We start from the raw sequence: 25,729 nt of genomic DNA on the forward strand, positions 1-25,729 counted from the left end.
AGAGCACTATGTCTTGTACCTAATACTTGTATGATGAGGGTATTCAAATGGTTCGGGAGGATATGTGAAGGCAATTCAATTTCCTCTTTTTTGTGATGAATATGAGAAATTGAAAGTACACTAAAAGTTTTATGCTCAGTGCTGTTAATTTTGTAAACACATAACTTCCCCCAAAATCTAATACAATTTGACTTTGGTAAACAAGAAAACAAAACTACTTTGATATGGTATGCATTTGTCCATGTCTTTTACAACATGTATTATCATCACTTTCGTTGCATGCAAATCTGTTCACAGTCTACTATAATGTTAGTCCATAAATGTATCTATGGTTAGTCTAAGATCTAAAGAATTAGTAAAGAAATCTACTCTGAGACTATAGAAAAGCTGCTATCAACATATCAAAGTGTAGCTAATCTACTTCTAAAGTATCAATAACTTGCACATGTTAGATATATTTTAAAGACATCTTGTTTAAGAAATCAGATAAATGAAATAACTATGGTAATATTGGGACATTCATTCTTTTATTTTATTTTCAGATTTTAAACATGTAGAACTTTTTTGTATATCAAACTGTCTATTTTAAATGGATGACATCTATGGAATATATGCAAGAGGTTTGATCAGCTAGAAAAGTAATTTATGGTTTAGACGTTTAATCCAGATTAATACTTTAGATGCAATAATAACAACTTTTTGTCCATATATCTTACTTAGGCCATCGGATTAATAAAATATATTTGGTTTTATTATCCCATTTTATTACTATTAAAAGAATAATAGAATCAAAAAGATAATTCTAGTTGATGTCCTATACAACAAATGTCTTTGTGAAAAAAATTTCTCAGGCTAGCTTAAATCAATGTGATTCCTGTAAATAAAATAATATTCCTTATACCATTCAAACAGAAATCAATGCAAAATAAAAACACATGCAAAAACAAATAAATCACCATTGTTCATCATGCTTCCTAATCACAACATTAATATATCTGACTGGATAGGTTAAAATAAAAATAATACATAACTAGAGGCTCTAAAGAGCCTGTGTCGCTCACCTTGGTCTATGTGCATATTAAACAAAGGACACAAATGGATTCATGACAAAATTGTATTTTGGTGATGATGATGTGTTTGAAGTTCTTACTTTACTGAACGATTTTGCTTCTTACAATTATATCTATAATGAACTTTGCCCATTAGTAACAGAGAACTATATTTGGTAAAAATTTACATAAATTTACCAAATTAATGAAAATTGTTAAAAATTGACTATAAAGGGCAATAACTCCTTAAGGGGTCAATTGACCATTTAGGTCATGTTGACTTATTTGTAGATCTTACTTTGCTAAACATTATTGCTGTTTACAGTTTATCGCTATCTATAATAGTATTCAAGATAACCAAAAACGGCAAAATTTCTTTTAAAATTACCAATTGGAGGGCAGCAACCCAACAACCAGTTGTCCAATTCATCTGAAAAATTCAGGGCAGATAGATATTGACTTGATTAACAATTTAACTTCTTGTCAGATTTGCTCTAGATGCTTTGGTTTCATAGTTATAAGCCAAAAACTGCATTTTACCCCTATGATCTATTTTTAGCCGTGGCGGCCATCTTGGTTGAATGGCCAGGTCATCGGACACATTTTTCAAACTAGATACCCCAAAGATGATTGTGGCCTAGTAGTTTCAGTGGAGATTATGTAAAAGATTACTTAGATTTATGAAAAATGGTTAAAAATTGACTATAAAGGGCAATAACTCCTAAAGGGGTCAACTGACCATTTTGGTCATGATGACTTATTTGTAGATCTTACTTTGCTGAACATTATTGCTATTTACAATTTATCTCTATCTATAATAATATTCAAGATAATAACCAAAAACAGCAAAATTTCCTCAAAATTACCAATTCAGGGGCAGCAACCCAACAACCGATTGACCGATTCATCTGAAAATTTCAGGGCAGATAGATCTTGACCTGATAAACATTTTTATCCCATGTCAGATTTCCTCAAAATGCTTTGGTTTTTGAGTTATAAGCCAAAAACTGCATTTTACCCCTATGTTCTATTTTTAGCGGTGGCGGCCATCTTGGTTGGTTGACCAGGTCACGCCACACATTTTTTAAACTAGATACCCCAAAGATGATTGTGGCCAAGTTTGGATTAATTTGGCCCAGTAGTTTCAGAGGAGAAGATTTTTGTAAAAGATTACTCTAATTAACGAAAAATGGTTAAAAATTGACTATAAAGGGCAATAACTCCTAAACGGGTCAACTGACCATTTTGGTCATGTTGACTTATTTGTAGATCTTACTTTGCTGAACATTATTGCTGTTTACAGTTTATCTCTATCTATAATAATATTCAAGATAATAACCAAAAACAGCAAAATTTCCTCAAAATTACCAATTCAGGGGCAGCAACCCAACAACCGATTGACCGATTCATCTGAAAATTTCAGGGCAGATAGATCTTGACCTGATAAACATTTTTATCTCATGTCAGATTTCCTCAAAATGCTTTGGTTTTTGAGTTATAAGCCAAAAACTGCATTTTACCCCTATGTTCTATTTTTAGCGGTGGCGGCCATCTTGGTTGGTTGACCAGGTCACGCCACACATTTTTCAAACTAGATACCCCAAAGATGATTGTGGCCAAGTTTGGATTAATTTGGCCCAGTAGTTTCAGAGGAGAAGATTTTTGTAAAAGATTACTTTAATTAACGAAAAATGGTTAAAAATTGACTATAAAGGGCAATAACTCCTAAACGGGTCAACTGACCATTTTGGTCATGTTGACTTATTTGTAGATCTTACTTTGCTGAACATTATTGCTGTTTACAGTTTATCTCTATCTATAATAATATTCAAGATAATAACAAAAACAGCAAAATTTCCTCAAAATTACCAATTCAGGGGCAGCAACCCAACAACCGATTGACCGATTCATCTGAAAATTTCAGGGCAGATAGATCTTGACCTGATAAACATTTTTACCCCATGTCAGATTTGCTCTAAATGCTTTGGTTTTTGAGTAATAAGCCAAAAACTGCATTTTACCCCTATGTTCTATTTTTAGCCGTGGCGGCCATCTTGGTTGGTTGACCGGGTCACGCCACACATTTTTTAAACTAGATACCCCAATGATGATTGTGGCCAAGTTTGGTTTGATTTGGCCCAGTAGTTTCAGAGGAGAAGATTTTTGTAAAAGTTAACGACGACGGACGACGACGGACGACGGACGACGACGACGGACGCCGGACGCAAAGTGATGGGAATAGCTCACTTGGCCCTTCGGGCCAGGTGAGCTAAAAAGGGAACAACACCAAAAACAACTGGATTACCACTCTTTACCATCAAACAACACCAAAAGTACTTAAGCCCACACAATTCCAAAACATTGAATTTATTACAATACCATGCCCACAAAGGTTTCATACCAATGCTTAAATGGTATACCTTAATGACAAGATGATCGCTAAACTGCAGAGACAGAGGTCGGCTACGATGATGATGTGACAGATTCCGAGAAGGAAAATGGTGGCTGTACCTCCGTCTGTCCACCGTGGTAGGGGAGGTAATAAGTATTGGTATATCCTGTATGATACATGCAGATGAGCAATAGACAATCAACTTCATTTTGTTTTAATATTGTTTATAATTCAAAAATTATTATGTTAGTACTAATCTTACTGCGTTATTCAAAGTTACGTCAACTCTGTTAAATATAAAATCATTAGTATGTATCTAAAGTCTGTACAGATATTCTGAAACATGGCAAATCCAATTCTGATGTTTAATAGAATTTATCATTTTATCATATATCAAAACTTTAATCATATTTATCATCATATTTCGCAGTTAGATGGGCAATCCACTTCTAAATACATTTTTTTAGGTTTATACCTGAATCAAGAATTATATGATAAAATCAAATTTAATTTACTTAGTTATAAAACACATTGTGTACAGTATTTTACCAAGACCACCATACACAATTTTGGAGATACAACAGGGGCAATTATGAAAGTTTAATCAATTTCATTATAAAAAAAAATGTTTTCAGCATTAAAAATGATATGAAATTAGTCAACTTGAAAGACCCTCTAATACAATTTTGTAAATGGACATCTTTATTTACAGATAAATATTTTCAGCCATGCAATTTAATTTAGATTATAAATATGAAGCTTGATAATCTTTTCTATTTATGCTTGGTGCATTATACGCTACATGATCAAGCATAAGCTAGCATGAAAATCTACACAAGCAAGTCTACTAGTAAAAGTAATAAAAGCTAGGATAGAAACTAAATTGACATAAAAATAAATTTATATAACAGAAAATATATTTTTTTTCAGTAAGCCAGCAAAGGAAAAACAGGCATTTAGAATATAGCATGCATATTAGTTTCTAACTACTGCAGTTATAAAGCATTACTTAAAATAAGATATTGCAGCTCTATATAGACTGCAGCAAGACAAAAAAGACAGAAAAAACAAAAGCTATAGCCTAGCTCATCAAAAGCAAGAGTTTTGATTATTAAATGTTGAAAAAAGTTTATGAATGTAATTACAGATTAGGTAAGAGTAAATTATTAAAATGCAATGCAGGCAAAACTTTATAAAAATACATTGTGAAAATTATTCCAATTAAAAATAACATCTGCATAATGCATTACTAAATTTCGAGTAGAAGCTTATTTCAATAGAATCATATTCAAAACAGTGTAGCTGTGGCCATTGATTGACGACCTTAAATTATCCCATTGACTGGGGCAGATTATGTGAACGTTTGTCTGTAACGACCGCTGCTCACTATGTACTTGTTAAAGACACTTAAACTGTGGGGTCACAAAAGGTTCTCAACACCTAAATGAAGAAATTAGAAAAACTAATCAGGAATAACACGATGTTTTGATTTATATCAATAATATAAATCAAAACGTAGAGTTATTCCTAATTAAATTTTCGAATATTTTAATATCAAAGGAGTTAAGAACCTTTGGTGACCCCACAGTTTAAATTCTATAATAAGTAAGTAGTGAGCAGGTGTCGTTACAGACACACGTTCACCTAATCTGTCCCGGTCAATGGGATAATTTAAGGTCGTCAATCAATGGCCACAGCTACACTGTTTTGAATATGATTCTATTTGCAAAGTAATACCTTAAACTTTTTGGATTTATTTCAAAAATGACAGTTATTTTTTATTAGACAAAATATTAATCATTTCAAAACTTTATAGTTTCTTAACTTTTTTGATTGTTAAAAGGTTGCTGTCTTTTCTTGAGGATGTGAAAAAGTCTGTTGAAAACTTAAAATTTTGATACATACCGTAGAAGTGAGATCTATCAGATCGTCTCGGTCATTTGATCTGGAATCTGATGATATCACTGATGATCTGTTGCTAAAAATAGACATTGCAATTCATTTCAATTAAAACAACTTTGACCAAGTGTTTGACCTTGACCTTAGCTATACATTCTGAATGTTTTCATACTTTTCTAACCAATTTGAAAATATCCTATAGACACAGTGAACAAATATATGTACTGTCACAGATATTTTTTGAGGTGTTCAGAGTTGTATGCTGGAAATAAATTGTATACTTAAATCTGCATTGTTTATAACAACACTTGTGACATAAAAGTTTGGAATTGGAAGGATCATATAAAGTATCCCTAGATGTCTTATGAATTTTGTGTTGTTACATTGTTGTTTTATGATGTATAACTTACATGTTACTTCATTCAATCAATTTCTTGTAAGCTTTCGCTTTCAAATTTCTTATCATGAAACAGTATCATTTTAACTCAGAAAAGTTCAGTTAAATGTATAAAAAGTGCTCTGATTTTATCATTAAAGTATATGATTAGATTATTAAGACACTGTAATCATTACTGTTGAGGGCAGTGGATTACAATGATAAGCTGAAATTTCTTTCTGTAATTGGTGTCGGAAACAGTGTGTCCTTTCACAAATTGGTAAATTTGATACATATCTTGTTATAACTTGAGATACATACCTTCCACTTGAATGTTGAGAATTTGGTGTTCCTGGTCTTGGATCTATAAAACTTCCCATCCCAGAGTCCCATTTCTTTAACTCACTATGCACAGCCTGAAATTGTTAACAACAAAAATATTATTATTGCTTTTGTTTTTTCCATCCAGGAGATAAAGTTAAATAAAATAATTTCCTAATTATTTTTTTGTCAATTTAAAACACTTTATAGATATTAATATTTTCTGTTGTTTGTTATCATTACATAGTGAATCATGTGCTGTCTGTTATCTTTACATAGTGATTCATGTGTTGTCTGTTATCATTACATAGTGATTCATGTGTTGTCTGTTATCATTACATAGTGATTCATGTGTTGTCTGTTATCATTACATAGTGATTCATGTGTTGTCTGTTATCATTACATAGTGATTCATATGCTGTCTGTTATCTTTACATAGTGGTTCATGTGGTGTCTGTTATCTTTACATAGTGGTTCATGTGTTGTCTGTTATCTTTACATAGTGATTCATGTGTTGTCTGTTATCTTTACATAGTGATTCATGTGGTGTCTGTTATCTTTACATAGTGATTCATGTGTTGTCTGTTATCATTACATAGTGATTCATGTGTTGTCTGTTATCTTTAAGTAGTGATTCATGTGTTGTCTGTTATCATTACATAGTGATTCATGTGTTGTCTGTTATCATTACATAGTGATTCATGTGGTGTCTGTTATCATTAATCATGTGTTGTCTGTTCCTATTTCTTAGTGAATCATGTGTTGTCTGTTGTTTTTCCATAGTGAATCATGTGTTGTCTGTTGTTATTCCACAGTGAATCATGTGTTGTCTGTTGTTATTCCAAAGTGAATCATGTGTTGTCTGTTGTTATTCCAAAGTGAATCATGTGTTGTCTGTTGTTTTTCCATATTGAATCATGTGTTGTCTGTTGTTATTCCATAGTGAATCATGATATTCTTTCTATTAATGTATGTTTGTGTTAAGATGTAACCAGTACTCTTCTTTTACCATAACAAAATGATAACAAAGAACTTACAGCTCTTTTTTCTTTTCTAAAGCCAACTTTTTTCATTAATTTCTTTAGTTCTTCATCCAAACTTTGGACTAACATGACCAAGCCTTCACTGTTATCTTTCTTCATTACAGCAAGTCCTTGGTCCAACAAGCTAATCTAAAAAGAAAATGATAAAATTGTTTCCTATAAAGCTTAACTAAAATCAAGGAGCCTTAGTGAGCAAGCTTGAATACCCCCACATGACACATAAAGAAAGCTTCAAGTGACCTGTTGGCATTGTATTTTCTATTTACTTTTAATAAGTCCTTGTTTCTGCAAAATGGTTCCCACATCACATTTTCCCTGACTATAAATCTCCTCTGTGGATTTGATTAGTGGATAATTTATAAAAAACAAGAATGTGTCCCCAGTACACTTGCACTATCATTTTCTATGTTCAGTGGACCGTGAAATTGGGGTAAAAACTCTAATTTGGCATTAAAATTAGAAAGATCATATCATAGGGAACATGTGTACTAAGTTTCAAGTTGATTGGACTTCAACTTCATCAAAAACGACCTTGACCAACAACTTTAACCTGAAGCGGGACAGACGGACCAACGAACGGACGGACGCACAGACCAGAAAACATAATGCCCCTCTACTATCATTGGTGGGGCATAAAAAATCTGACAAACAATGAAGGCCCTATTTTGAAGACTTAATACATATGGGATATGTTTTTAGGTCCTTACTAAAAATTGGTCCCTTTTTGAAATTTGAATAAGCTATACTTCAGATTAAAAAGTGATGATGTATGGATTGAGGAATAGACATTTTGATGGACAGAGAGATTAATGGACAGATGTTCCCACCTGAGCCAACACTTGTTTGCAAATTCGTAATGGACTAGAATTGAATATATGTACCTCATAATCTAAAACAGTTTAATAAGATGTTACCTGTAGGTTTATCTGATCTTTCAAAATTTGAACATTGTCACTTTCTGATGGATGTGACCTTGTAACTTCTTCAGAGAAAAATGCCTAAAATTAAAAAGTTTTATTACAATCAGCTTCGACAATACAACCACAAATTACGAAGTGTTACTATATATAACAATGAAATGATAACATATAAACTACAAAATTTAGCTATATATTACATCATAATGATATACATGTATAAAGTTACAACAATCTAATCATGCTAATGATTGAATGTCATTGACACAAAAAATAGATAAACAAATGCAGTCCTTTAGATTAGACATTTTAATTTACTGGCCCAAAGTCCTTACAGCTTACAACTCATCGCTGCAAATATGATGACTACATATGAATTCATTTAGTTTTGTAGTATTTGAGAAAAGTGTGATGAAAATCTAAAGTTGATTCAACATATCGAAAAATTCAAAATATCTTCAAATAGAAAGTAGATATCTGACAAATCTCAAAGTGCTACCATGTTTCAACTCATCACTGTCACATTTCTGAGCAAATATGAATTTGTAATGCTTAATAATACTGGAGAAAAGTGTGATGAAAATATTAAAAAACTGTATGTACATAAACAAATGTATTTATATGCTACTCTCCTAATCACCTCTTGATATTTTGGTATGCCTCCCTGTACTTGAGCTGTTATCATGCCATTAAGTTGTCTGGATAAATCCTTCATGTTGTTGTCGCTACAACTTCTACGACAAGTTTCAATGCTGACCTGTAACTCATGACAGGCACTGTTAACAGCATTAATAGCGGTCAAAACAGGACTAAATATATTTGTTTCACTCTGAATTACTTCATACCATTGTAATATTCCAGGAAATTTATGGTTTGTTTTCATTACAGTTCTTTCTGTACACAATGTCTGTAAAGGTAAATATATATTTTTAGACATCAGCATTATTTTAGAAATTATATGATGAAATACTGCAAATTCTCATGAAATAAATTTGGTACAACTTGAAAATAAAAGAATGACTTTCACTTTCTTAATACTTAGGTACTGATCATTTTAAACTTAGTGTTAAAACAATGGAAGAATGTGTGAGGAATTTTTCAATAAGCTTTGCTGTAGTTTTAATTTTTTGTTTATGAATGATGCAGTTAAATGCATTTGCTCTCGTCTCTCCATAAATGTTTTCTTACTTTGAATTCATTATCTCTATCTTTCTTTCCCTGATGATATGATCTGTCCATCTGAAATGTGTCTACATCATTACTTTCATAAAACTTTTCTACTTCTCTTGGTACTTTCTGGTCGGAGGAGTAGGCATTTTTTGGATCAGGTACAGGTTTCACACCACTTATTTGTATGTCTATTAATCAATTAAGGTTTTATAACTGACACTTTGTAGAATGATTTAATAATATCTCATAAAAATTTCAACGACTTTGTAGGAAAAAGTTCTGACCATTCAGAAGCAGATGTAAAGAACTAAAATTAACATTACAGGTGGCTGTATAAAAAAAATTAGTACAGTTTATTTTAAAACTTATATGTCTTATTGGTACAGAAATTATTTGTTACTCCCGATACATGCACATGCAACTAAAAAAGATTTTGATGTGAGAATTTTTAAGCTAAACATAAGAATTCTTCGAATTAGAATGTGGAAAAAATATGTCCAACACCAGTGAATACTTATAAATGTGACAAACTGAATAATGCTAATCTGAAAGGATACATTGTGCTTCTCCATATTTTTTACTTTCTTCCACAGGATTGTTGGTCTTTAGTATTTCTGCTGATGGGAACTCTTGTGTCAATTGATTTATAATGTCCTGAAGTTTCAGACATTCATCCCCTCTATAGATAAATGCTTTATTCTGGAAAAGAATTAAAAACTTGAAAATAAGTTAAATAATGATTATGATTAAAAATTTGTGACAATATTTCATAGATAAGATAATTATTTACCATATTGGGACCAAAAATTTTATATGGAATTAAAAGAATTTTCTTTTTAAGAAAAACAAACTGAAACTCACTATGGGCTATTCAGAAACATGACATATATATAAATATAAATGATGTGGTACGATAATCAATATAACAAGTATAAACCAGAGACCAAAGGATGATGAGGTAAATGTTAAGTTGCAAAGCAGTTTGAGAGGGTATGACAAACATGTTAGTGCCAATGGCGGCCATCTTGAATAACAATGAGTGCAGTGAATTATATTTTTTTAATGGGAACCACAAAATTCCTATACATGTACAAGATAATGCTAGTTCCAATTCAGATCAGATAATAATAATGCTAAAAACTCATTGAAATTCACAGCTGCTAAATAACACTACATTAAAGCTATAGCTTTTTTTATATTCCCATTTTAGTTGTTTATCTTAGACCATGATATGTGAGTGTTTAGAGTGTAGACATAAAACTATTTGAGAACAGAAAATTATGATAGATCACCTGTACAAATGGTGGAAATGACATTCCATAATATGCCACTCTAAAGTATGCCGATTGTTGTCTTGGATAAAACTTTGGTTGTTCCTGGCTGGAAGTTCCAGTATCATTTACTTGTACACCATCTAAAATCTTGGTGAAAAAAGATGCTTCTCTTTGCTGAAAGACAATACAACATATCTTAAACTTATTGTCCATCTCTTTGGAGAAATAAAATTTACATTTGTTGTAATGCAAGTTTTTTCATTTATAGGAAACAAAAATTCAACAAAGTTACTTTTTTCTACTTTCACCTTGTCAACAAGTGGAAAGTCTGTAAAAAAGCAGGATATTATACAAATAATGTCTTTCGATGAGGTAAATATGTTGTTTCATTGACTTTTGAAAAACTGATATTCAATGAGACCAAAGGCTGAGAATGATTCCTATCTAAAAGGTATGTTTGTTGGAAATTATGTCATTATACATGCAAAGTCAAATGATCTAGAATACTTTAATCTTTACTGGTTACGACTTTACAACCGGTGTAATACTTACTAATATCTCACTCAGTTTTCTGTACATCAACCGACTTTCATAGTAGCTTGCTAAATCTTTACAAACTGGGATACCATACTCCCATAACTGAAAATGATGACAACATTAACTATAACTCAAATGAGAACAATTTAATAGCAGTCCCTTAATTGGTAAAGACTTATAAAAGATAATGACTTCTTATAGAACTTGGAATCCTTATATATCGATGTGGGACTCTTTAAAAATGTTTTTATCAAAGTACTACACAAGAAATTTTTCAGCTATTATGGATATAAAGTGACAAGTCCTTGTTGATAGAAAATTTGAAATTGAAATATTTTTTCTCATTATTGTAGTTAATTACAAAGAGTTTCATGGCTTCACTTGGAATATTGATTTTTGAAACTTTTTTAAAATCTATGATTTAGTGAAGTTTCTCTAGCGCAAAGTTCACAGGATATACCGGTAAAATGAAGCTAAAATGTACATTGATTACTTTACTCTAATATTAATATTGAAAGGATGTATCCATCTGTTTGAATACACAATTCTTTGGCCATAACTATAAATGCTTCTTACCTTTCCTTTATCAAAACATTCAATAATTTCCTTCAGTAATTTTTCTTTCCTATCACACTGTGGTTCCGGATGAAATCCCATTTCACTGTGGATCTCGTCACTTTTCCATTCCAATAACTGTACATACAACTGAAGTGTAAGTCCTGCCTCTACGTAATTTCTGGATGAATTATGAAGGTCGTACAATTTCTTAATATATTGTGTGTACATTTCTCGTCGCTTGTCTTTGTTGTCTCGGTAGAAATTCTGAATAGTTAAAAATTCAAAATGAAATATTTCTTGAAGTTTACAGAAAGTTGATGTAAAAAAAATCTGTAGCTGTAAATATCGTAACATTAGTATAGTTTAAGATTTCTCATCAAAGTGGGAAGCTGTATGAACAGTGACTTAATATGGAAAAACACTATTGAAAATGACATCAGTAACTTTTAATAAATTCTGAACAAGTCTTCCCACCTAAATATGACTTCATTTTGTTTTTACTGTTGTGACTTGTTCTTCAGATTAGCATCAGTCATCATTAGGAATCAATATTCATTTACCTTTTTATCATCAAATAGAAAAGCATCAATTATTGATTTTTTTCCCATTATGTTGATCCTCTTAACTATTTATTTTTCATACTATGATTACATTGGAATTTTTCATATAATATGAATTAATAATATTTTATCATATGGGCATAAGTTTCAATATTTCAAAAAACAAAATTACCTTCATCTTAATAGTTTTAAAATATTACATAAAAAGAGTAACACAAATCAATAATATTGGACAGTCAAACCACCAAAGTCAGACTCAAAAAGGAACAATACCAAAATGCTGTGGGAATGAACCAGTTTGTCAAAAAAAAAATTGCTCACTGAAGTCTTCAATACACCTTTAAAATTAACAATAATACCAGCTGATAAGTATCAGGAATACTTTGAGCATTTTCTTGCTGAATTAAGGGGTCCAGGATAATATACTTTTAATGAACACAGGTGCTTATATCCAACATAACTGAAAGTATTTCAAAGTATTAATCAATAGAAGGAAATTTGTTCATCTGTTTGTTTATTTAAACAATTATAAGATAAATCTTTTCTGTTTTTTTTTTCCATTTGCTATTTACTTGTCAGTGAGAAATTATTGTCAGACAAAAGTAATCATTTATCAATAAAGAAATGTCAACTAGGAAGTAAAACTAAAAAATAATGGCATTGTGCATATCTCATTATTCACTTTCCAAACAATGCTTCAAATATTGATGCTTGTGTTACCACTGATATGGTTAGTTAACTTTTGACAAACAAGGAACAAACAACAAAGTTATCTTATCTGCCATTCAAACAGGTGTACATGTTTTTGTCTTCAAACATTTTAATCAATAATGGGGTTAATGATAGAACATCAGAAACAAGCTTCTGATCAACTATAGGTCACTGGTCTGGTTTTCTAGGTTATGACGTAGTTCAAGGCACTTGAAAATATGTAAACCCTCAAGGATTATTACGAGATGATCACTAAATAAAAAATCTATCTTGTCAGAGAAGATTTAATTTAAGTTAGTAAACATCATATTACATAATAATGTATCAGTATTTTTAGGAAAGGGTTTATGAAAAGTGGGGAACCATCCTTTAACATTTAGTTTTTCTCTATCAAAGCCCCATTCCTTCAAAATTCAAGATCACATCCTGTCAGTAAATCAATTTATTTTCTAGGAAAAACACTAATGTTCAATAATTATAAATAAAACCATAACCCAAACATCCAAAATTCTCTGTGTTTTCATTGTATAAACATGATTTTGATATAAAACATTTAAAAGAACTGGCACCTCCATCCAAAAGAAAGAATTTAACACATCAAAGGTGGTGTTTTCAGATCCAAAATATACATATACATGCATCACCTCGGCAGTGTTAAAATTCTGTTCTAAATGGATATTCATCCTTTTTATCATGTCAAATTTAACTTCAATGCTTATTCTTTGTGTATCTTTTTGTGTAGCCTTATACATTGTAACATGAATGAGAAACACAACAGAACTCGAAAAAGATGCAGTTGCAAAAGAGTCTGTTTCTTTCTTCTTTTACAGCATAAAAACTCTGAAAAGTTAACTGAATATCTTTTGTGATTTTACTTTTTAACTGCTCAAGGAGTCTCAGTGTGTGTGTGGTCTCAGTAGCTAATCTACAGTGATCACTAGCAGGTCAACTCTGACGTTGTAAGTTTGACTCTTATCTTAATCAATGAGGGCAGAGAAAGTGGTGTTAAACACAAACATGTAACTAATCAGTTCAATTCAAAGTTTGATAAAAATATATAAATGATTTGTTAAAAATCTCCATCCAAGTTACAATTTATAAAAGTCTTGGCTGTGGGTAATACATGTTTGGTTTATGCAGTCTTGAAAGCAATGGGTTCAAACCATCAATTGTCTTGTTTATGATTGTTAGAGTTACTGTGATCAAATTATAAAAGTTAGAAAATAGATATTGTACTTTTACAGCTAAGATTGACAGAATTATATTAAAGAACTAATGGGTAATAACCAACATGTCAGCTAGCTAGTTATCACATAACTAATGGGTAATAACCAACATGTCAGCTAGCTATTTATCACATAACTAATGGGTAATAACCAACATGTCAGCTAGCTAGTTACCACATAACTGATAGAAGTAATGGGTAATAACCAATATGTCAGCTAGCTAGTTATCACATAACTGATAGAACTAATGGGTAATAACCAACATGTCAGCTAGCTAGTTATCACATAACTGATAGAAGTAATGGGTAATAACCAATATGTCAGCTAGCTAGTTATCACATAACTGATAGAACTAATGGGTAATAACCAACATGTCAGCTAGCTAGTTACCACATAACTGATAGAAGTAATGGGTAATAACCAACATGTCAGCTAGCTAGTTACCACATAACTGATAGAAGTAATGGGTAATAACCAACATGTCAGCTAGCTAGTTACCACATAACTGATAGAAGTAATGGGTAATAACCAACATGTCAGCTAGCTAGTTACCACATAACTGATAGAACTAATGGGTAATAACCAACATGTCAGCTAGCTAGTTATCACATAACTGATAGAAGTAATGGGTAATAACCAACATGTCAGCTAGCTAGTTATCACATAACTAATAGAAGTAATGGGTAATAACCAACATGTCAGCTAGCTAGTTACCACATAACTGATAGAACTAATGGGTAATAACCAACATGTCAGCTAGCTAGTTATCACATAACTGATAGAAGTAATGGGTAATAACCAACATGTCAGCTAGCTAGTTATCACATAACTGATAGAAGTAATGGGTAATAACCAACATGTCAGCTAGCTAGTTATCACATAACTGATAGAAGTAATGGGTAATAACCAACATGTCAGCTAGCTAGTTATCACATAACTGATAGAAGTAATGGGTAATAACCAACATGTCAGCTAGCTAGTTATCACATAACTGATAGAAGTAATGGGTAATAACCAACATGTCAGCTAGCTAGTTATCACATAACTGATAGAAGTAATGGGTAATAACCAACATGTCAGCTAGCTAGTTATCACATAACTAATAGAAGTAATGGGTAATAACTAACATGTCAGCTAGCTAGTTACCACATAACTGATAGAAGTAATGGGTAATAACCAACATGTCAGCTAGCTAGTTATCACATAACTGATAGAAGTAATGGGTAATAACCAACATGTCAGCTAGCTAGTTATCACATAACTGATAGAAGTAATGGGTAATAACCAACATGTCAGCTAGCTAGTTATCACATAACTAATAGAAGTAATGGGTAATAACCAACATGTCAGCTAGCTAGTTATCACATAACTGATAGAAGTAATGGGCAATAACCAACATGTCAGCTAGCTAGTTATCACATAACTAATAGAAGTAATGGGTAATAACCAACATGTCAGCTAGCTAGTTACCACATAACTGATAGAAGTAATGGGTAATAACCAACATGTCAGCTAGCTAGTTACCACATAACTGATAGAAGTAATGGGTAATATCCAACATGTCAGCTAGCTAGTTATCATATAACTGATAGAAGTAATGGGTAATAACCAACATGTCAGCTAGCTAGTTATCACATAACTGATAGAAGTAATGGGTAATAACCAACATGTCAGCTAGCTAGTTATCATATAACTGATAGAAGTAAAGGGTAATAACCAACATGTCAGCTAGCTAGTTACCACATAACTGATAGAAGTAATGGGTAATAACCAACATGTCAGCTAGCTAGTTACCACATAACTGATAGAAGTAATGGGTAATAACCAACATGTCAGCTAGCTAGTTATCACATAACTGATAGAAGTAATGGGTAATAACCAACATGTCAGCTAGCTAGTTATCACATAACTGATAGAAGTGATGCAGTTTTATTTTAGGAATTTTATTTCAATGAACTGAAGAAAAGTTAAACTAAAAGGAAAGAAATGATATTAACTCTGGACATAAAAACATCTATATATGGAATTTAAAGATTTACTTGACAGAACTGATGAGTATAAAAACAACTTCATGATGATTTTATTTCTTTCAATGCTGCAGAAGATTGGATTTTTACTTGCCTAAACAATTATATGTTCTATAAACAGAAGTTTCAATTTTTACTGAGGAGAAATGAACCAAGACTTTGACTGAAAAAAGTCTGCTGTGAACAAAAAAAAGATCACCTGAGAAAAAACTCATTTTTTTTAATCTACTCTAAAACTATAAAAACTTGTTAACACAAATTTTGAAACAATCGAAGATCTTAATATCTGAAATGAGAAGATAGAACAGTATCTAGATTTCTATACCCAATACACTACTTTGCTGACTTCTGCAGAAGCTTTCCACAAGTTTTATATGAAAAACACTATTAAACCTAGATTTTTCCACCAACAAGGAGTAAAATACCTACTTCTGGAAAATCTCAACAGAACTTATCCTATAAAAATACATCTGTATGCACATCTGTATGTTAGAATGTTTTATAAACAATTTCACAAAAGATTTACATGAAAAATTAGAGGTTCTGAATCCAAACTAATTCAATTACCCCGGTGTGTCCAATACTGTGTTTTATCATCTGTAATAACAATCATAGAACACAAAGAAATGTATGTAAAAAAGGATATATCAAACTTCATGAAAAGACAAGACTATTTTCTCTTATACTGAAAACACTTAAAAAAATATTGAATGTTGCCTTGTCAATATGCCTTGTATATAAAGTGCATACATGTGCTTTGGCAGACCCAGGGGGTGGGACCCCCCTTTTTCATTTTTTTTATGGTGATCATTTCTTTGTGTTCTTTGAGTTGGAACCTCCCTTTTCAAAATGTTTAACCTGTGCCTGCATGTGCCTTGGACAGACAATACTTACAAGTATATTGAATGTACACTGCATGCGTTTGTCTCTATTTTCTTCTCCATCATAATTTTGTCTGTAAAAGAAAAAAATCAATTCTCATGATCTTAATAATTTTTCTGACCTACTGATACATGTAAATTGTGTCATATGCTTTACCTTACTTTCAGTTTCTCTGTGAAAATAATACTTCTGTTGGTTTCATCAGTAAAGAAGTTATATATACCTTTGAGCTGAAGGATTATATGCATCAAAGTAATAGCCTTACGGCAGCATTGAAAACCATATTACAACAGAAGAGGTTCTCATGGTACAATGCTCTGTAACACAGGGTACACAATTTGATTTCAAAGATGATCTTTTATTTTGAACAAAAGAGAAAACTTTCTAGTTCATTAACAAGATATCATATATATATATATATACATATCTGCCTTTGATAATAGTTAATTTTTTATTGCTATTTAACCAGTACATGTAAAACCTTTTGACAATTACAATGTATTTGAATTAGAGTATCTTTTCTATAACCTTGACACTTGTTGATTTCTTTGGTACTTGAATTTCTTATAGTGGTCAGTGACAGTCATTACCAAGTAGCCCTTTAATTCAATTTAAATGTGATTTGTAAAATCCACCCCTCAAGGGCTCTGTCACAAATCAAAGAACACAGTTATCTGCCCCTAGTCGTCAATATATGACTGATTACTTTACAAAGTATAACAGTATCTAGTGTCATTACTGTTTATAATCTCCTGGCTATCACAGTATGTGTGTACCATTAAAGAGCTGCTTTATAGATAAACCTGGATTTATCTTAAGCATTACTAATTTTATTTCAATTTCATTGTAGTATTGTAGTAATATGTGTTTGTGGTTGTAGTAAAAATTTCTGAGTACATCTATGTAGGGTAAAAACAGGCAAAAAAGACTAAAAACAGAATGTTGTATCTTCAAATCTATGGAGTAAAATTGAAGAGTTACCCATAATTATCTGCTTGATCACTAGATAATCAGAACCATATCTATTCTAACAACTAAAAACATTGTTTTACTAAAGCCTAAAAAGTTTCAGAAAATCCATCACATACAAGTCAGTAAACGCAAAATTTAAACCCTAATTAACCATCATTATCCTTTTTACCATGTTTTATAAGATATTCATGAAAGAAGCACCTAAAAATTTGTAGTTGATGCATCTGTACATTTGTCTTCCAAAAACATTCAAATCTTTAAAACATTTTTCCACCATCTGTATTTTAACAGATACTTTTTGACCTAACAGATTAAACTGAAGAAATATCATCACTTACAAAGCATTCAGAATTAATTTGAAAGGATGTAATGACTTCCTCAAGAGTAATTCTCCTGTCAATACTTATAACACAGTTGTTCTTCAACAGATGCAATTTTACAAAACATAAACTCTTATTATCTGGATAGGAAAAGCATTTTTCCACCAATTAAATAAAATGTTATGATTTTGTTTCTGGAATTTTCTTGTCTAAAGTATTTATGTTAAAAGTGATACTGAAGTTCTGAAGTCTGTTTGAAAGATGTGTTGATTGAAGATGATGCTTTTGAATTTTTCCACTAAACAATCTAAAGAGTATCTGAGGAAAACTGTAGCATAAACTACGAGATGATAAGTAGAGTCGAATCCGGGTCCGTCCGCCCTGATTTCGGTTCGCCCTAGTTACTGTTCGCCCTAGTTCCGTTTCGCCCTGAGACCGTTCGCCCTGATACCTGTTCGCCCCGGGTATGTTCGCCCTGATTTTTATTTTTTGTTATAGTGTTGTGTTGTGTGTATCTAATTTCAAATATGTTGCTCAAGAGATATTGGCGATGAATTTCACTACATTTTGTCATGCAATTTTTTTAACATTGAAAGAGAAAAATATTTACCACATTATTGTAAACAAAATGCTAACATTATTAAATTTAAAAATGTATTCTCATCTGAAAATGTTGTAGAACTAGAAAAATTGTGTAGATTTATACGATGCATATCATTGAAAGTCTGTCCTCCTGGTCAGAGGAACTGTAATAATATTATAATGTTATTTATTTTCACACATGCGAAACAAAATATGTATTATATATGAACTGTTATTTTCTCTGTAGCTATGTACCAGTTTATGAGAATAAAATCATTCATTCATTTAGTAAAAGGCAATTCAAATCTTTGAAGATTACATAATCTTAATATACCAATCAATGACTGTCATTAAAGAAGGTGTAAAATAACGATTAATCCAATTATGAAAGTGTCAAAGGTGATTACAGGTATTTAAATATGTGATTGCTTGTTAATCCAACTATTAATTGTTTTATTATCTTATTGGAGTCTCACCACTTGTAATATACCCATCCAAGCTGACTATTTTATTTGAGAAAAATGTTATTTTCATTATTAATCCATCAAAGACAATTCATATAACAATCAGTGATATCAAAGATTTCCAATTATACCTAATCAGCAATCAAAATTCAATCAACAATAATTATAAAATAAAGTGTGACAATGCAGCCAAGAATTTTATTTAATTAATATTCTGTATTTAACTTTTAATAGATATACATAAATTTAGATATATATAAATATATATAATGTAACATATATACATAACATAAATGAAAAAAGGGCGAACGAACCCAGGGCGAACGGATTACCAGGGCGAACAAACTCAGTGCGAACGAACCTAGGGCGAACATGTAATCAGGGCGAACGATCCCGATACCAGTAGAGTCCATAACTAAAATATCTACTTGACTTCGATGATTTAAATTTCCTAAACTAAAGTAACCCTATAATTCCTGCCCACCACAATACATGCTATTGCTACAGTTATTGTACTCTTTTAATTTTAAATCTCTTTGATTTCATTTTTTTCATGCTATAAAGTAATAAGCATTTATTATCAGGGACGGATCCAGCCATTTTGAAAAAGGGGGGTTCCTAACCCAGAGTAAAGGGGGTTTCCAGCTATATGCTCCCATTCAAATGCATTGATCTTCCAAAAAAAAGGGGGTTCCAACCCCCGGAACCCAACCCCCCCCCCCCCCCCCCCCCCCCCCCCCCTGGATCCGCCAATGATTATTTAAGACACAACATAAATTTTCAACAATTTTAAAAGAAGTTATAAAACACAAAAAATAAAGGTTACTTACCGATAGTCTAGTAACTTTTCCAGCAGATTAGTAACTGATACAATAAACTGGGATCCAGTTTCCTTCAAAGCTGGCTCTGACTGGACTCGATCCAAAAGTCTGTTAAAAAATTTCATTTTTAATTACTGATGCAAACAAATAAGCTAGTATGTTAACAAATCAAGTTTTTTTCTAAAAAGAACACACCATGATGCTGACATTAATCCAGTAAAATCAATATATATTTTCACTGAGCCTAATTAATGGTCAAGTTATATATCTTCTTTTACTCCAAGGAGATCATCGAATTGTCACTTATTGTAAAATTCCAATCAATTCAATGTCCGTCAAAGCCTCATTAACCTCTGAATGACCCCAATCAACAGCACAATTTCTTAAGTTTTAGACACTTAAAAGAAACTCTTCTTTATTTTGCATCTATTCCATAACAGACTGGTAACATTTGTTTGTTAGCATACATCTCACAGAACAAGTTCGATAAATTAGTATATATATAGTCTGTATAATGAAAAATTGTTCTGTAGGGCTTTTTTTTAAATAAATTGTCACAAATACTTGTTAACTTATCCTTTAAATTTTTGTGGCATGGAATTTGTTAAGTTGTATATAAACATATATCCCATGTTATGTAAAATTAGGTAGATTTATTCCTCTGCTAAAATTGTTTGTCAACAAATTGACTCAATTGACTATAATCAATACATTTTGATTGGTTCCAGGTAAATACCAATGATGTCATTGAGGGTGACAAATCCTTGTATTACCCCTAAACATGACATTCCCTGCACTCTCTAGGCAAACATAGATGTTCCATTACAAATTCAAATCCACCATTACAATCTTGAAGAGAAAGTCAAAGAAAGGCAAATGAATGCCCAATTCTTTCCCTGATATAGTTTTTCTTTTCTTAAATTTTTTTCAAAATTAATCACTTGTAGTTAAGATTCTGCTAAATATCCTTGATTTGTTTTTATAAAGATTTTCCAAATTAATCTGTTCTGGTAAACTATAGCTAAGATTCTGCAAGAAGTAATTATTGTGTAAGGTTGTAAACTGCTTCACCGACTGATGATAGTGATGTAAATATTAGCCGTTAAATTGCTCCTATTAGCCTCAGTGTAGAATTGATCTATACTGGGAAATAATTGGAAAAATAAACTGGTCTTCCTGCATGATAAAAATAACTTCAAACACATGTGCAAAACTCCAGGGGAGGGGCAGAGTAGTTCCTTGCCCTCAAGGAGATATTCTTATGTTATTTTCAAGATTAAAAAAAACATCTGTTTTTGATGTTATTTTAACTCTATTTGAAGTACCTCCATTTTTATGTTCATGTTTACTTGTAAATCAAAATATGTCATAATTTTATGGTTTTAATTACTTTAGAACAAATGTGTGAAATTTTAGAACTCCAGTTTTCTGAATGCTGTTTTATGTAATCAAATAGACCCCTAATGTTTAAAGGGTAGGTGATACATGTATAATATGGCCCAAGAGAAATCAAATTAATGGAAAAAATATTTCAATATTTATACTGATGTCAGGTCTTTGGATATCTCTGGAACTTTACTTAGGAAAGGCATAAAAATTCAAGAGCTTTTAATAAGTGTTATAATTTATCCATGGAAATATTACATCAATACAAGGAATTGTATATTTAAAATATACAATTCCTTAATAAATAGCATGGTGACTACTAGTTCTCAACTTGGTTTGTTGGGTTGATGCCTCAATGATTTTTATATTGCATCTTTTTTCATCAAGGATTTGTTTACAAATTATTGATTTAATTAATCACATTTCTGCAGCCAATATGGTTACAGAAAAGTGGTTTGAAATGTTTTAATGTAGTCACACAAATTTAGGTCAATGCATATTGCATAAACAATTTACAACCACCGCCTTACACTTTAAATAGTTATACTTTTTATAACTAAACAAATATTGATAATAAAGAGTTGCAGTTGTAAATAAGGTAATGGTCTCACTCAGCTGTTTATCATATCTTAACTTCTGGTAAAATCATTCATGCATAAAATTTAGGTCAATAAAATTGAGAATGGAAATGGGGAATGTGACAAAGAGACAACAACCCACCATAGAACAGACAACAGCAGAAGGTCACCAATAGGTCTTCAATGCAGCGATAGACTGACATATATTAAATTAAGCATAACAGGTAGGTCAGAGTTATCTAAGCTTTGTACATGCCTTTGTCTATAAAGGCATTCAAGACAGTCAGCTTACACTTCTCTTGCTCAGTTGCATAGGTCAAGTTGACACAAGTTTTATTAGCCAAGACATGTAAACTTATAAAATATCCTTCTTCTTTTCTTTCTAGAAATTGATTAGCTCCTAATTTTAAGGAAAACCATTTAACAAGCCATTCATACAAAAAAAAATAGGTCAAGGTAACCCATTTTCGGGTGAAAACTGAAGTTATTATTACCAGAAACATATATATTGATATACTGTTCCCAGTTATAACTGAGAAAATAACCCTACATTGAACTCCAAATTTTGACAATGAGTATAGAAACAACATTAAACTTCAGTCTATAAATGAGTTTCGATGCACTATAAGGTAATCTGCTGTAAATTTGATAGCATTATGTAAAAGTAATTCAACTTAATTAAGAACTGCATTTTATATGACATTAAAGCTTTGTGATGTAAAATGAAACCTTAATTATGTTGGCCTTTTTTAAATTATCCAGGGTGAAACAAATGATTAAAATCTAGAAATATCTCAACCTATGGAATTGTTAATTACTATTTTGTTTTTACCTCTTTTGAAACATTTAGATTTATATATCAAGAATTATATACGAGAAAATTATTTCATCCTTTATAGCTTTATAAACCCCCTGATATTACGCCTCTTTAATAAAGCGAATTATTGGTAATTTTCTTGTAAAATGCAAAATATCTGGCAAAACTTCAACACTAACATCCTCCTGCTATAAATATCTTCACATGGTCAAACTCAAGGGTTTGGCTCTTTTACAAAATATGTCATAATCTTAAAATATTTTTTATGTTAAAAGTTATATACACAATTTGTATAATAAACTTATTGATTATAAACAAGAGATTCCACTCTGATTCTATTCAGATTCAAGGCTACTGTGGTCTCCTTTCTTTTAAGTAAATAAATCTATATGGTAGGATGCATCCTATTTTTTTTTTCTCGGCAAATGCATTATTTGCAACTAAATAAACTGTAGATTTTCCTTTACCCATAATTCTTGTCAGAATTTTTTTTAGGCACTAGTTTTAAATAAAAATACTTTTGATTTGCCAAGGATTTGTATAGTTAGACTAACTATACGAATCCTTGGATTTGCTTTACAAGAAAATCTATAATAAAAAAAAATATGTATTGATTAGAAAACTAAATTTACCTTGAAAGTCTTCGTTGTTTTAGACTTTTTGGTCTCTGGTTAAAAGAAAAACTACATGACCGTATCAGTTTATCCTTTGTTATCTTTTCTGGATACATGCTTTATTTGTCAACAACACATAACCATAAACCACAATTGAATAATTTCTCCAAATTAGGCACTTATACCACCAAATAGAATAAATAGCTCCACAACGTGGTCGACTTTTAAAATATCATCTATTGTTGACTTTTTTTTAAATATCAAATTCAAAAGCTGACGCTATAAGTACGACCTAAAAACTCTAGCAGATATTGAAGTCCCAATGGTTAAGTTAAGTATTATTTAAAGGGAAGATAATTACACCCTATTGAGAAAACCTTGAAGATTACTTTAAAAAGGTGTTATCATGCTGTAGGGGATTTTAACAAGAATCCATAACTGTTTACCTTTATGAATACATAATTGACCAGGTATGATCAGCGATAAAAAACAACAATAAGAACCAACATTCTAACAATTGATAAGATCTAAGTGATTTCCTGTTTGCTAATTGTTCAAAAAGAGTTTTAATTTAAAAACTTAAGTGCAGATGAAACTAATACACATGCAAAGACATTTAAAACAAAGTTTTCTCCTATGTTTTTTTGTTTCATATATCTATTTCTTCCCAAAAGGAAGTTTTTTACTATGTTGCATTTGAAATAGTTTATGTAAATTACAGATTAAAATACCTCTATCTATTCTCCTATTTTAATTCCTTAATTAATCTAAAATTGTATAAGACCCTGATTTTGAGCAAAAATTTAGAAGAGATATATAGGCTCCTAGGAAAAGCATTACATTTTAGATTTAAAAAAAAAGTAATTAATAATTTTTTTTTAAAGACTTTTCAAAAAAAATAATTGATAAAACTCTAACCTGTTTATTAACTTCATCTCTACACATGTACATGTACTTTCAAGTTATAAGATTTATCTGAGGATTGTTCTTTCCCTCAAACAATATATACAAGACAGAACATAGAAATAAATAAACAAAATGTCAAATAAATAAACAAACTGGCATATTGAATTGTATAAAGAGGAAATACAAGTTGAGGACAATAAACAAATCCAGAGTAATTTTGACACCCTATGGTGACCTCTGTGATGGGTTTTTGCCACCCATTGAGTGTTTATATCAATATTTGAAATAACCTTATCAACAATTTAAAGTTAAATTCAAGTGACCATTAACAAGGGGTTTGTTATATTCAGTTTTTAAAAATTATCAGAAATGTAAATGCTCAAAACCCAAAGCAGCACTGAACAAGTTTAAATTTAGTTTTAATTGGAATGAAGTATTGAAATAAAAGATTTAACTCCAGTGCAAGAATAATGAATCAATTCAATAAGAAATCACGATTTTGTAAAACTTCTTGTTTACAGATACCTAAATTTAGTGAATATAGAAGGGATATTGAACAAAGAAAATTGATACATGTATTTTATAACTGTATAGGCCTATTGCATGTTAGTTTTAATTTAATTTCCAAAATGTTAATAATAAAGTTGAACAAGGACATGTAACTAGATAGTGGTATATATTTTCAGTGGCAGTTTAAAGCACCTTAATTGTTACAAATCATATTTTCATACCTGTAAAATTGATATAAGACATTTATTATCTGTTTTTTTTTTGCTTCAGGCAGCAAATGGCATATCAATTTAGGTAATTAAACATGAAAAATAACAAATTGTAAAGTACATGTGCCCTATCCATTACATGACAACCTTGTGATGTTTTACTAGCTGTTCAGTGCAAATCATTTGACCATAGCTAAAATTGATGCCACAAGTTAATTCACTTCAACCATAGAATACTCTCAAAATACTTCAACCATGGAATACTCTCAAAATACTTCAACCATGGAATACTCTCAAAATACTTCAACCATGGAATACTATCAAAAAAACATATTTATCCTTTCTGAACTTTGTTTCTTTTCTTTTTGTTACGTTTTCTGTCACTAGAATTACCCAGAACACTTCTTTTTGGTTTAACATTACAGAGGTCTTTGTAAAATGTGTTATAAAGTAACAAAATGTATATAACAAAAATGACTAAAAGAATGTATACTTTTTATATTTATTTATTTTTATCAAGAATGTGGAATATGAATTAAAAACTAAACGAATGACAGTGATAAACTTAAGTTTATATTTCATTCCAAATATTGGTAAGAACAAGATTT

General features: G+C 31.0%; 1 protein-coding gene across 23 annotated transcripts in view; it reads right to left on the reverse strand.

Moving 5' to 3' along the window:
- Window positions 1-25,729, reverse strand: part of LOC139516163 (dedicator of cytokinesis protein 3-like) — a 126,373-nt gene that overhangs the window by 12,990 nt on the left and 87,654 nt on the right. For 15 of the 23 annotated variants that reach the window (XM_071306218.1, XM_071306153.1, XM_071306135.1 and 12 more), the window contains 13 exons: window positions 20,111-20,209; window positions 16,955-17,015; window positions 11,555-11,800; window positions 10,994-11,080; window positions 10,460-10,615; window positions 9,725-9,866; window positions 9,186-9,355; window positions 8,638-8,904; window positions 7,995-8,078; window positions 7,075-7,209; window positions 6,038-6,132; window positions 5,347-5,419; window positions 3,470-3,607 (listed from right to left, as the gene is read on the reverse strand). In XM_071306218.1, the coding sequence (XP_071162319.1) occupies window positions 3,470-3,607; window positions 5,347-5,419; window positions 6,038-6,132; window positions 7,075-7,209; window positions 7,995-8,078; window positions 8,638-8,904; window positions 9,186-9,355; window positions 9,725-9,866; window positions 10,460-10,615; window positions 10,994-11,080; window positions 11,555-11,800; window positions 16,955-17,015; window positions 20,111-20,209 (1,753 nt within the window). The remainder of the gene's footprint in view (window positions 1-3,469; window positions 3,608-5,346; window positions 5,420-6,037; window positions 6,133-7,074; window positions 7,210-7,994; window positions 8,079-8,637; window positions 8,905-9,185; window positions 9,356-9,724; window positions 9,867-10,459; window positions 10,616-10,993; window positions 11,081-11,554; window positions 11,801-16,954; window positions 17,016-20,110; window positions 20,210-25,729) is intronic. The other 8 variants (XM_071306226.1, XM_071306234.1, XM_071306207.1 and 5 more) reach the window with 1 other exon arrangement.

The sequence above is a fragment of the Mytilus edulis genome, chromosome 1 (assembly GCF_963676685.1).
Source record: "Mytilus edulis chromosome 1, xbMytEdul2.2, whole genome shotgun sequence".
NCBI lineage: Eukaryota > Metazoa > Mollusca > Bivalvia > Mytilida > Mytilidae > Mytilus > Mytilus edulis.